The sequence below is a fragment of the Echiichthys vipera genome (assembly GCF_963691815.1).
Source record: "Echiichthys vipera genome assembly, chromosome: 16".
Classification (NCBI taxonomy): Eukaryota; Metazoa; Chordata; class Actinopteri; order Perciformes; family Trachinidae; genus Echiichthys; species Echiichthys vipera.
The window spans coordinates 8,224,519-8,237,510 of record NC_139841.1 but is presented as its reverse complement, the minus strand read 5'-3'; the positions used below and the strand labels follow the sequence as shown (position 1 = coordinate 8,237,510).

General features: G+C 41.4%; 1 protein-coding gene across 1 annotated transcript; it reads left to right on the top strand.

Annotated features, from left to right (window-relative positions):
- Positions 1-1,519: 1,519 nt before the first annotated feature.
- On the top strand, positions 1,520-12,574 carry slc30a5 (solute carrier family 30 member 5). The gene is made up of 16 exons (XM_083929514.1): positions 1,520-1,989; positions 2,785-2,907; positions 3,047-3,113; positions 3,371-3,456; positions 3,650-3,737; positions 5,141-5,228; positions 5,370-5,446; positions 5,555-5,725; positions 7,920-8,208; positions 8,444-8,652; positions 8,974-9,131; positions 9,239-9,368; positions 10,388-10,673; positions 10,753-10,979; positions 12,009-12,137; positions 12,346-12,574. The coding sequence occupies exons 1-16, from the start codon at positions 1,919-1,921 to the stop codon at positions 12,514-12,516; spliced, it is 2,370 nt and encodes a 789-aa protein (XP_083785640.1). The 5' UTR covers positions 1,520-1,918; the 3' UTR covers positions 12,517-12,574.
- The last annotated feature ends 418 nt before the right edge of the window (positions 12,575-12,992 follow it).

The window sequence follows — 12,992 nt, the reverse complement described above, 5'->3', positions numbered from 1 at the left end:
CTCCCTATGGAGGTGTTCCAGGCATGTCCAGCTGGGAGGTGGCCTCGGGGAAGACCCAGGACTAGGTGGAGAGATTATATCTCCACACTGGCCTGGGAACGCCTCAGGATCCCCCAGTTAGAGCTGGTTAATGTGGCCCAGGAAAGAGAAGTTTGGGGTCCCCTGCTAAAGCTGCTGCCCTCCGCGACCCGACCCCGGATAAGCGGTTGAAGATGAGATGAGATGAGATGGGCAAGTATGTATGTTTACCAAGTTAAAATTATGAATATTTTGTTTAATGAATTATAAAGTCTGGACTTCCTAAGTAATTTGAAATGTTGACTTTATGAGTCTAAATTATGAAATATTAAGTAAAAAATTGAGATATAGTAAATCATAATTTTGATATTTGATAATATTTTGAAATTTTGACTCAATCACAAAATAATATAGTCAATATTTTAAGTAATTTTAAATCGGAATCAGGGCTTAGCAGCTCAATATTTGGACTGTCTAACATCATCTTGTTTTTTGGTTGTTTTGTTGTAAAGACTTGGGTTTTCACAATGGTTCTTCGTGGTTTTAACCCCCCCATAAGAAAATAAATACATTGAGCAATGGAAGCTAAAGCAACGGAATTAGCGTTTACAGAGACATTTTACAGAGTAGGTAAAGACCACACTCTATGACTTATTTATGATTTACATAGACCCAACAATTCCCCCATTGAGAATGGTGGCATTGAAAACCTTCCCTTCAACAGGCAGGAACGTCAGACAGACCCAGATCTGTGGAGGACGGACATCTGTCTGCATCGGATGGGGAGGAAGAAAAGAAGAGAGAAAGAGAGAAAAGACGGACAGATGGACAGAGAGAGACAAAGACAGACAAAAAGACAGAAAGACAGAGACACTTCCAGTAACTATAATAATATCTATAGTAATGTGAATATGACTTACAGCCTATGTTATGGCAATTAATAGAGCAGAATAGTAGAAACAAGCACAGCTAAGGTGAGCGTCAGGCAGGACCACGGCAGCAGGCACCACCATGATCAGCAGAGACCTGAGAGACGACAAAGCACAAACAACTCCGGGGAAGAAGTGAATTAGTAACATGCATTGATGAGACATGAATGATACAGACAGAGAGGAGAGAAGCTCAGAGTATCTGGGAAAGTATTATCCTCCGGCAGACTAGGCCTATAGCAGCATCATTAAGCAGAACAAACTCAGCTTAAAAATAACAACATTGCTAAGTTTGGGCAATAGATTTGGAATAATGTACTCATTATTCCAAATTATTATTTAATGTGGAGAAAAAAGGATGTGAGTAAAAACAATAGACTTTATAATGATTCATTTATACAGTGTAAGGTAAAAACAGTAAATATACACACCACCGCCGTCGTCATATGCGCAGGTTCTGCGCATGAGCGACGTTCACGAAGACACCACGCACGTGACGTGGACTTGCTCCCCGTGTCCGGAAGTGCTGCGGCTTTTTTCCAGCTTGGATGTTTGATCCTTTATCTCTGCTCTGGCCGGTATTGTGGCCAGCTCAACCTAGAAATAGTTGACAATACAGCTCTAACTGGACGACCACATGTATTTGTTTGAGAAACACTGTTCACAGAGGGCGCGCCGAACACAGGAACTCTGTATCTAACTAAGCTGGTGTGTCAGATGGCTAACTAGGCAGCTAACAGGCTAACGGGCAGAGAAGGCTGCCAGCTGGCTTTGTGTTTACAGTCTGTGTACACTTTATTTTAAATATTCAGTTCGGTTTAAACGGAAGGATGATTACGAGGCAGAAGGAGCCCTGTCACAGTATTCACCGGTGAATTAGTAAAGCGGTTTGTTTTCACTATCGAGGTGACAGTGATGTGTAGGATAGTGGGGACATAATCACTACAGCTGGACTTTAACTTCGGCTGAGGATGGAAGACAAATACAGCAGCAACGTGCTCTCAGGGGGGCAGCTGGGCATGGTCGAAGTCCCCAACTCTAGGTACGTTTATGGTGCTAACGTGACTTTAAAGTCATCCAACTAATGTCAGGTATTGTACTGTATTTTCTCCACTTTTGATCAAATCACTGTAGCCTGTAGCTCTAGTCCAAGTAACAGTTTGATCATCAGCTCAAACTCGTATGTAATGAGTGTTCTTAGTATACCATCAACTGATAGGTTTAGCTTATAAATATCAAATGGTGAAAATGCCCATCATTATTACCCGGCCCCCAGGGTGACGTGATTCTGTTAGGTACTTGTTGTATCGGAACTCCAAATTAGGGATGACCGATATGTATTTTTAAGGGCCGATGGCATTACCGATTTTTTTTCATCACTCTTAGCCACTGACCGATACGGACTGCCGGTTTTCTTGAGCCGATTTCTCCCTCAATTTACATCATAAAATGACACAATGATGATAACAAATGTTAAGAGTCTCAGTTTAAAATAAGGAACATTTATTGAACTTAAAAAAGGCGTCTCCAGCAACACGCAGCAGCCTGCATCGGCTGATACCTAAAAACCGCAAATATCAGCTGATAATATCGGCCAGCCGATGTATCGGTCTGTCACTACTCCAAATACATTAAATTTGCTTAAAAGAGACAAATCCTTACATTTGAGAAGAACTAACAGGGGGTTTTGACATTTGGCTTGATAAATATCTTAAATCAATTGTTTGTTGAAATTGTAAACACTTGCTTATCTGTACACTAACCAGTTAATTGGCTGGTTGTAATATATGTAATAAAGTGTAAAAGGTCAATGGGTCTTTGTCCTTTTCCTCCTCAGGTTAACCAGATACATAGTTTTACTGGTCATCACAAAAGTCCTCAAGGCTCTTGGGATCTTTGAATCTTACGATATCCTAAAAGTGGTTCACATTGTCCAGTTCATCTTCATACTAAAATTAGGGTAAGTAGTGCTCCTACGCTTATTACTTTATTAGGTTTCATTTCATCCATTTTCTCGAACTTGCACTTGTAATGTCCTAAGTGTTTTTGTATTTATGGATGATGACAACATGCTGACGGGGACCCTTCTCCTTTCTCAGGAGTGCTGTTATTCTGCTTTTCTTTCAAAAGCCTTTCTCCTCCGGCAAAGTCATATCAAAAAGACAGGTTTGTTGGATTTCTTCCTCTTCTGTTTGTGCTGATCCAGATCTTCTTTCATTTTAGTAAAAAAAAATGTCTATCTCAATTGACATAACAGATGGGACACACACTGTAAATGTTTGGATCTTTACCCATGGATGTTGTTCTGTTGTCTAAAAAGTGTTTTTCTATTAAAGGTATTTTATCGATGCCTCTGTTAAGCCACAGTGTACACTTGCCATAACCATTCATCTATTTTCTTTTGAAATCTGTTTCCTTTGTAGTGGATAAAGTTACTAAAGCATGCTGTTTTCAGCTGTGTCATATCCCTCCTGGGCTTCTTCGGTCTAACCCTCTGTGGCCCTCTGAGGTAAAATATGTGTTGTGTTTGTGTGTAAATGTGTGTTAGAGTGTTTTTTTATAGCAGTTAAAGCAATCATGCAGGGTGAATTTATGTGAGCACATTTGTGCAGTTTTAGCCGTGTGTATTTCAGTCTGTGTGCGCTCATGCAGACTGTCTTGTGTTCTGGGTGCGACTAAAAACTGTCTTGTGTCTTTTCCAGGACATTGTTGCTTTTTGAGCACAGTGATGTGGTGGTCCTTGCTCTCCTTGGTGTCCTGTTCACGAGCTCTGGAGGGGGGCCGTCCAAGGTAAGAGGTCTTTTATGAGAAGATATCCCACATGTTTTTACACTGCATTATTCATTGATATATTATTATGTCACCTCTGTTGTGGTTTCATTTTAAGAAACACTTCACCCAAAAAGACTTTCAAACATATTTTGGTGTCATTTGCTGATATTTGCACCTGCTTGCTTGCCATAGACCCTAAAATATAATGGGCATCGACATGATGTCATCCATTGGTTTGTGGACTGCTAAAGTCAGGAGTTTGGCATTTGGTCGTCGAGATTTTGGTATTTTGGAGTCACAAGCAACCATATTTGGAGAAGAGGGCAGAGCTGGGAAAGAGAAATAAGTTGCCATTGTTTCAATTGTGCTGCACTAAGCTAAACGCTGAGCGGTTTTTAACAGTCTGATACGCATCATTCAGTGGACTGGTGAGCAGGGACTTTTCGGTGCTGACACTGTTCATCTGCATGTACAGCAAAGACATAGAGCCAGTTAGAAATCAGCAGTTTCCCTGAAGTTGCAGCTAGCGCTGGCTAATGTTAGCTTAGTTAGCAAGTTTTAACAAAGACTGATTGCTGAACAATATATTTTTAAGTGACAAACATTACAATTAACTCCGATGAAGGATCAAAGTTCAATGTAGGAAGATGTTTAATAATAAGGTAATAAGTCAATTGAGAAGTCGGGTCATTTTCTCATTGACTTTTATACAATCCGACTTCTTTTCAGAGCCAGTGGAGTTGCCTCCTGCGGGACATTAGAAAGAATGCAGTTTGTCCCCAAAGATAACATATATCCCAACATCAGGGACTGTTTTAATTTCTTATTGTGACATGATTATTCACAAAAACTTACAGACTTACTTACTTTTTGTGACAAATTTTACTGAAAGCTTTTGGATCAAACTACACCCAGCAACTGTTTTATGCAGTTGATAACTTGCTCACTTTTTAAAGGGTAATTCAAATTTTGTACAACATGTTTTGGCCATCATTCCTGTCAGTAATAATAACCTTGTACTCACCAATGAATCGATGTGATCTGGAAACACAGTGACAGTGCTTTAACGAACCAGCCAATAGGCTCGCAGACAGCCTGTCTGATTGTCTGATTGTTAGTGTTTCCTGCCTTGTCGGACTTAGCGATCTTGCTGTGTGTTCCCAGATCTCAGTAATACTTTTGGTGAGAACAACATTATCGTAGCTAACAGGAATGATGTCCAAAACTCTCAAAGTATGACTGTATGAGTTGTATTTAACAAGAATTATCATTCAATTCTTTATCAAGTAGAACAGAATTCCTATCATCAGAGATTAGTTGCTATGAGAAACAACTATGTTGGACTGTGTATACCACCTCAGATTAATATATCACTGTTTTAGAAGTATGTAATCTGAATTTCTGTTGGTTTATCTGTGCAGACCAGAGGCGCTGCTCTTTTCATCATCGCGGTGATCTGCCTCCTCCTCTTTGACAATGACGACCTCATGGCAAAGATGGCGGAGCACCGTATCCTTTCCTCCTCTTCAAGGGCAGCAGTTACAGCGGTTTTCACTGCTCTTGACCTGATCTGTTTGTGTTTTTTCATACTGTTATCATATTTCTCTGTGTTGTTTGTATTTTGTTTGCCTTGACTCGTCCTCTAACCAGCTGAGGGACATCATGACAGCGCGCTCACTCATTTCCTCTACACTGCAATTGCATTTTTAGGGGTTGCCGATCACAAAGTAATCACACATTACATTTTTGTTCAGTGCGGCCTACAAAAGAATAGTAAACTATTAGTTTAGCTTTCGCAATTAATTCCTGCCCCATCTTCGTGTTCTTTCCATCAGGGAGGTGTTGTGCTGCTCGTGGCCTCCCTTTGCCTGAAGGTGGGCTTCCACACGGCCTCCAGAAAACTCTCAGTGGAAATTGGTGGTGCCAAACGCCTCTATGCCCTTGACAACCTTGTTTCTGCTGTGGTTCTGCTGCCTTGGGTCATAGTGCTGTCGATGACCACAGAAGTAAGTGCACGGAACATGTGACAAAATAAGAAATCTTAAAGTGTAATTCGGCCGCAAAATCATCCCATCGTCTTTTTCGGCACTAACATACGTCAAATAAGCCACCCAGACAGTTTTTTCACGTTTGAACTATTAATGGAGAAATCTGGGAGAGTCGCTAACAGACGGATGTGGCTAACTCTGATTAGCTCAGGGCCTTAAAGTGAATGCATTAAAGCAGCCTTGTAACCACTAATACTGCTCAAAATAACATTAAACCTCTGCATTGGCTAACTGCAACATAGTTGGTGAACCCAGAGTTTATTAAAAGAGTGTTTTAAAAACTGTGTAGGGGTTCTTCTCATGCTACTGCAGAGGTTTGCTGTTATTTGAGCAGTATTAGTGGTTAAAAAATAGATTTTATTGCCTTCACCGTACTGCCCCGAGCTACTCAGTGTTAGCCACGTCCGGCTGTTAGCGACTGCCAAATTTCTCTGTTAATAGTTGTTACACGAAAAAAAACTGTCTCAATGGCTTATTTGATTTGTGTAAGTTCCAAAAAAGACCATGGGAGGATTTTGCGCCGGAATTGCACTTTAAAGAGGAACTTCAGTACCTTTCAACCTGGTCCCTATCGTCCCATGCTCTTGAGTGACTAATGGGGGACAATAATGATTTGATATTGATTCAGTATTGAGTGAGAGCCCTGCAGCCCACAGCAGCAAAACAGGCTGCAATGTTTTCCTTAGAGACAATTAAGCACCATCAATGTACATCAATTAAAAGAGCCTGTTTTCACCACTGACACAGGCTCAGATAGTCATTATAAGTGTCTACTACATTATTGAAAGTAACCTACAGAGAAATAAAACCTTTTTCTGTACATTTCGCCTGATCTGGTCTGTTTGTTATTGTGTCTAACCAAGTCTTGCACAATGAGAAGTCCCTTTCTGAAATATGATGAGAGGTGACTTGTTAGCATAAGACAGCAGAGGAAACCGTGAGTGAGAGTTGGAGAGAGGAGTGCTGGGAAGAGTTTATTGTTTTGGAGTACAGAAAGCGTAGCTTGGTGTTACCTAAAAGATTTTTAATGTCATGGCTGAATTATCAGCTGATTTTATGTGGACGAGTCAAGTCACCTCTCACGATTTCAGTAAAAGACTGCGCGAGCGAGACACAATAACAAACAGACCGGATCAACAAAAGGTAAAGAAAAGGGTTTTACTGCTCTGTGGAGTCCTTTCCATAATGTAGTCAGACACTTATAATAACAATCTGAGCCTGTCCGTGGCAAAAACACAAGCACATTTTCAGAATGGCCCTGTTTGGGGGCGGCATTAGCTCAGTCCATAGGTGACTTTGCTGGGAACCGGAGGGCATGAATAGAGTGTGGACTGGTGGCTGGAGAGGTGCCAGTTCATCTCCTGGGCACTGCCGAGGTACTGTTGACCAAGGCGCTGAACCCCGAACTGCTCGTGGCGCCGGTCACTGGCAGCCCCCTCGCTCTGACATCTCTCCATTAATTGCATCTATATAGGTCCTGTCTGAGCATGTGTGTGTATTTTGGGCCTGTGTGTGTAACAGGAATAACAATAATAGAGTGAAAATCGAATTTCCCCGTTGCGGGACTAATTAAGGAATTCTTCTTCTTCTAGGGTTATATTGCAGCCCCATTGTTATCCCCATTAGTCACTAAGACACTAAAACATGGGAAAATAAGTTCCATGTTGGAAAATAACAAAGTTCCCCTTTAACATGCACAAGTCTGTTTTTAGTCTTTTGGAGAACTGTATGACATTACAAAGGTCTGGAGTAAAGGAAACACAGTAAGCTGTTTTCAGTCTTTAGATAATTAAATTCAGCTTCTTTTTTTCCAACAAAACAACCAAACCAGTGGTGCTGTCTCAATAATAAGTCACAGAAACGGCCGCTTCACTAACTTTTCCCTTCTAGGACAGCAAGACCTAAGGACGCTAATGCTGCTCTCTGTGTTGGTCTGCCCAACACTATGATCCACAACACAATATCTACTGTTCCATGATGAAGTTTCCATGATGTTTGGTTCTGATATTTCTGAGTATATATCTTCTCATGTCTCCATACTGTGAATTCATTGAAACTGTCTGTAGATCAGAAGAACAGCTCTTAATTTTTGTCTTCATCAATATCACTCATTTGATCATTTGACTGTTTTTACACTCTGTCCTAAAACCAGAGTAAAGTAGAATCGTGGTCGTCCCTCATCTTGCCGTTCGGCATGATCATCCTCTCTGTGATGATCCTGGAGTTTTACGTCGAGGCCATCTGCAACACAAAGATGGAGACGCCAAGGTGTGCTCGTTATGGCGCCGTCGCCCTTTTCCTCAGTGCCCTGTTGCTGGCCAACTTCTGGACTCACCCACTGACGGACCAGCTGCGCTCCATGAGCAAACCGCCCCAGCAGGTCAGCACGGAGCATGTGCTCTCTGGAGGAGTGCTAGTCAGCGCCGTCTTCTTCATCATGTGTGAGTAACAGCTGTCATGAGTCAGAGGGATGAGAGTTCTATCATGTAAACCTCATCTCTGATCCTCTCCCACTTCTATGGCGTTCATGCTACAACGCTGGCAAAGCATTTCTGGATGTTTATGTACCTCTGTATTTCACCATTGTCAATGAGAAGCATAAATAAGTTGCTGGTGTTTCCTGTCCATATTCTTAAGTTAAATGCGTGTCTGTTTACCTTCCGCTTCTCTCCGTAGCCTCCAGTATTCTCTCATCTCCATCAAAGAAAGGTCAGAAGGGCACCTTGGTGGGTTACTCGCCTGAAGGAACCCCTCTTTACAACTTCATGGGGGACGCCCTGCAGCACACATCGCAGTCGCTCCCACGGTTCATCAAAGATTCTCTGAAACAGATCCTGGAGGAATATGATTCCAGACAGATCTTCTACTTTCTGTGTCTCAACCTGGTACGTACAGACTCAGGAGGAGAGAAAAAAAACAAAACTGACTGTCAGGTGAAAGAGCAGAGATATAATTTACTGGAGCAATTGGCGGCCATGGATGAATCATTGTTTTGCAAGGGAAATGTATGGATTTTAATTTCAAAATAAGAGCTTTGTAAATAAAATATAAAGTAACACCAAGTGCAGGACATCTAATACTTATTAAATATTAATTCAATTTCAACTTGGTTTGAGAAAATATTTATGAATTAATTTTTCAAACTTGGAATTGGTTTGTGAAGTTATTTTGAGTAAATCTAAGTTTTGATACTCTGCATGTTTCAGGCTTTCACCTTTGTGGAGCTGTTTTATGGCGTTTGGACCAACAGTCTGGGTCTGATCTCTGACGGCTTCCACATGCTGTTTGACTGCTCCGCTTTAGTCCTCGGCTTGTTTGCTGCCCTCATGACTCGCTGGAAAGCTACCAGGATCTTCTCCTATGGGTAAAGTCCAAAAAGAAGATGTGGAAAGGCTTTGGCGGGAGATGTTAGAAAACCTTACAAGCATTACAAATTCAGCTGGGTGTTTAATGGATGGACTTTTTTTGCAGGTATGGTCGTGTGGAAATACTTTCTGGATTCATCAACGGCCTGTTCCTGATGGTCATCGCTTTCTTTGTCTTTGTTGAGTCAGTCACCCGTGTGTTGGACCCTCCTAATATAAACACAGACATGCTGACTGTGAGTAAACTGTATCTACCACTTAATGTAAAAAGCCTTATGTACTCGTATGTCCTAAGTATGTTTCTACTCTTTGATTAAATCATTAGTATGTGCAAAGAGTCCTCCTCAGGTATTTACATTTCCCAACATGTATACTCAATGTAAAATACTCTCAATGTAAAAGCTTTGCATTGAAACGTATGAACGGGTTGGATGGTCCTCCTTATCAATATGTAGACACCTGCATATTCTCATTAACAAGGAAATCCTCCTTCTTACCTTTTGTCCTACATTAACCGAAATAATGCTGGGTCTTTGCTCTCAGGATTCATTCTTGCTGTCCGTCCCAAAAGGCAGAACTGAAATGGGAAAGAAAGTGTTTAGATTTGCTGATCCCTCTGCCAGGAACATGTTACAGAAAACTTTGAAACAAAATGAGTTGTTCTCATTGAAAACTTTTAAGGGGAAGTTGGATGACCTGTAGGCAGAAACGTTTCTCTGTAGATGCTTTGCCTGAGGCTTTTATTTTTGTAGCTGACCTTGAAATGCTTACTGTTTTTACGGTTTGTGTCCACCTTACGTTTGTGTGTATCTGAGACTATGCTGCCCGTCTTGGCCAGGACGCTCTTGTAAAATAGATTTTTAATCTAATAAGAGACTTTTCCTGGTTAAATAGAATTAAAGTAAATATATTTAAACGAGCAGTGTTTAGGATTTAATTTAGAACAGCTGCAGGCTGTAACCAACGGAATACCTCTTCCCTCCCACCTACATTCAGGAGAAACTACAGTGGCCTTCAGTAATTTGAAAATGTGAAAATATAATATATATAATCACCTAAGTTTTAAGTGATTATACACTAATGAATTATTCCATTTTTGCCAATAGATCCCCCTAAATCCTACACACTTCTCTTTTTTTAAGGAGTACTCTAATTGCCAATTTTACACATGAAGATCTCTTTATTATATGATGTTTAGTACTAGTCAGACTTCAGTCACTCTGAACTCTACGTGTCATTTTTTTGTCTCCTGCAGCCGGTGTCTGTCGGAGGCTTACTGGTCAACCTGGTGGGGATCTGCGCTTTCAGTCACGCTCACGCTCACGCCCACGGCGGCAAAAGCTGCTCGTCAAATGACCATGGCAACTCTCACCACGGCCACTCCCATGGCGAGCACAGCCACGGAGGTCATGGCCACTCTCATGGCAGCCACGGGCACAGCAGCCACGGGCACAGCAGCCACGGGCACAGCAGCCACGGGCACGGTGGGCACGGGCACTCCCATGGCTCCGGGGGAGGAGGCATGAACGCAAACATGAGAGGTGCGTGTTTCTGGTAATGCACTATAAAAAGGACTTTGTGAACAGGAAGTTGTAGCCTGTCATGTTTTTTTACTTTCAGGTGTTTTTCTCCATGTCCTGGCTGACACGTTGGGCAGCGTCGGCGTGATCATCTCCACCATCCTCATCCGTCAGTTCGGCTGGTTGATTGCGGACCCTATTTGCTCGCTCTTCATCGCCACGCTCATTTTTCTCAGCGTCATCCCTCTGTTGAAGGATGCCTGTGAGGTTCTTCTTCTACGCATTCCCCAAGAAAATGAGAAGGACTTGAACAGTGCTCTGGAAAAGGTGAGGAGTTTCATATGATGAAGACAATGTGCCGCAGTTTTCTTAAATGGATGGTGTTTTTGTCTGCCCATCTAACTGTATGTATAATTAGGGAGTTTGCAAACATTTAGGCAAATCTCTTTTCTATTTGACTTATTTTTGTGAGTTGAAAATATTCCACTGAGACAAATGATTTTTTTGTGCAAATCCAGGATTTTGGGATATTTTCTATTCAGTGCAGAGATTCAGCGTATAGAAGAACTCTTAACTACTGCGCTTACGTGACCAAAGAAAATCTGGCACGTGTCCTATGGTTGCCTGTCACGTAACAACTACTCTGATGGTCTGGATGCTTATTACAGAGTCACAACATTTCGTTATTGAAATAAACAAATGTACTCTAAAACGGCTTTCTCCTTTTTAGAGATTTTAAGTGCCGTTACAACTGCCGCACCAGCACAGCTCTTTGTTAAACTCAACCCCACCTCTAAAGAAAATACTGAAGGTTAAAAATAGTGTTAAAATCTCATTGCATCTTATTCTAATGAAACCAGTAAGGTGCATCACGTGTCGTGTATCATCTCGAGTGTCTCGCCACATCCCAATTTTGCTTGCAACCAATCACCACAAGGGTTCTTTGATTTAATGCAATGTGTGTGTCTGTGGCCTACTACCACAACAACTACAACTATACAGTTTGTGTGGCGAAGTCGAGCGCAGTGTATTTGACTGAGTTCGTAGTACAACGTGCTGAAAGGCTTCCATTCACATGATGGGTATTGAATGAATTTGTGGAGGGAAAGCATCAATTAAAGTACTCTATTCTGTATCACTTTAAGGGTACCAGTAATGTTAATTCTTAACCAATACCCGGCCCTAGTAAATGCTATAAATTTCCCATTTTCCTGAAACAAATATCGATCTGTTGAAATGGAGTGCTCTCATCAAGGTTCAAGAAAGTTCTTGAGCGTTATCATTCGTCTTGGTAACACTTTAAATGTTATTACCCCATCAGCAGATGTTTAAATGGTTTTCCTGGTGTTTTTTCAGATCGAGAAGATCGAAGGAGTGTTGTCGTACAGAGACCCTCATTTCTGGAGACATTCTGCCAACATGATCGCAGGGACCATCCACCTCCAGATCATGTCAGATGTGGTGGAGCAGAGGATCGTACAGCAGGTCCGTACAAACATATATGAGGGCTTAACTTCATCATGCCACTTCACAACAGTTTGGTCCACGATCAGTGTCCATTACTGGACAGTTATTAAAGAAGTCATTTATATCCCGAGAGGATGAATCCTCGGGCAGATCGCAGTGAAATTTTGAGTCAGGGTTATTACCAATACTAATTGGACTGTGCGTGTGTGGTTCCCCTGATTCTTAGGTGACGGCCATTTTGAAAGACGCTGGGGTGAATAATCTGTCGGTGCAGGTAGAGAAGGAGGCGTACTTCCAGCACATGTCTGGACTCAGCACAGGATTTCAGGAAGTTCTGGCAATGACGCAACAGATGGAGTCCATGAAATACCTGAAAGACGGGACGTGTATCATGTAACAACCATCCGTTGGACCAAATTAAACTTTACTGATTCAACCCTCTTTTCCATTGAAATGTACAGTATATGTATGTATGTGGTTTAAATAAATCTAAATATATTGCTTTTATCTTTGTGTCAGTTGCATTTTGTGTTTGTGTGTGTAGCATTTTTTTTTCTGCTTCAAAACATTCAGTATTTAACTGACTTTATTATTTGTCATTTTTAAAAGTAAATATTAGACCAGATTTGGGGTGCACCAATCCAGCTTTTTTCGGTCCCGGTACTGATACCGATACCTGGGCTTTGAATATCGGCAAATAGCGAGTACCAATCCAAAACCAGTGTTTAATCAATAAACTGTATGCCTCACTGTGTGAAAGTGACTGGGATCAGTCTTTCATGTATAAGACTGCATCAGGCTTGACGTAAACATAGCCTTCCTAACTGTAAAATTAAAATACCACAAAAATATTATTAAAATAATAAATCATGA

Bases quoted from the DNA above. Each gene is read 5' to 3' on its own strand.
- slc30a5 (XM_083929514.1), top strand. From the start codon at position 1,919: ATGGAAGACAAATACAGCAGCAACGTGCTCTCAGGGGGGCAGCTGGGC. The intron at 5,229-5,369 runs GTATCCTTTCCT...TCCTCTAACCAG, and splicing joins GGCAAAGATGGCGGAGCACC to CTGAGGGACATCATGACAGC. The intron at 8,209-8,443 runs GTGAGTAACAGC...TTCTCTCCGTAG, and splicing joins CGCCGTCTTCTTCATCATGT to CCTCCAGTATTCTCTCATCT.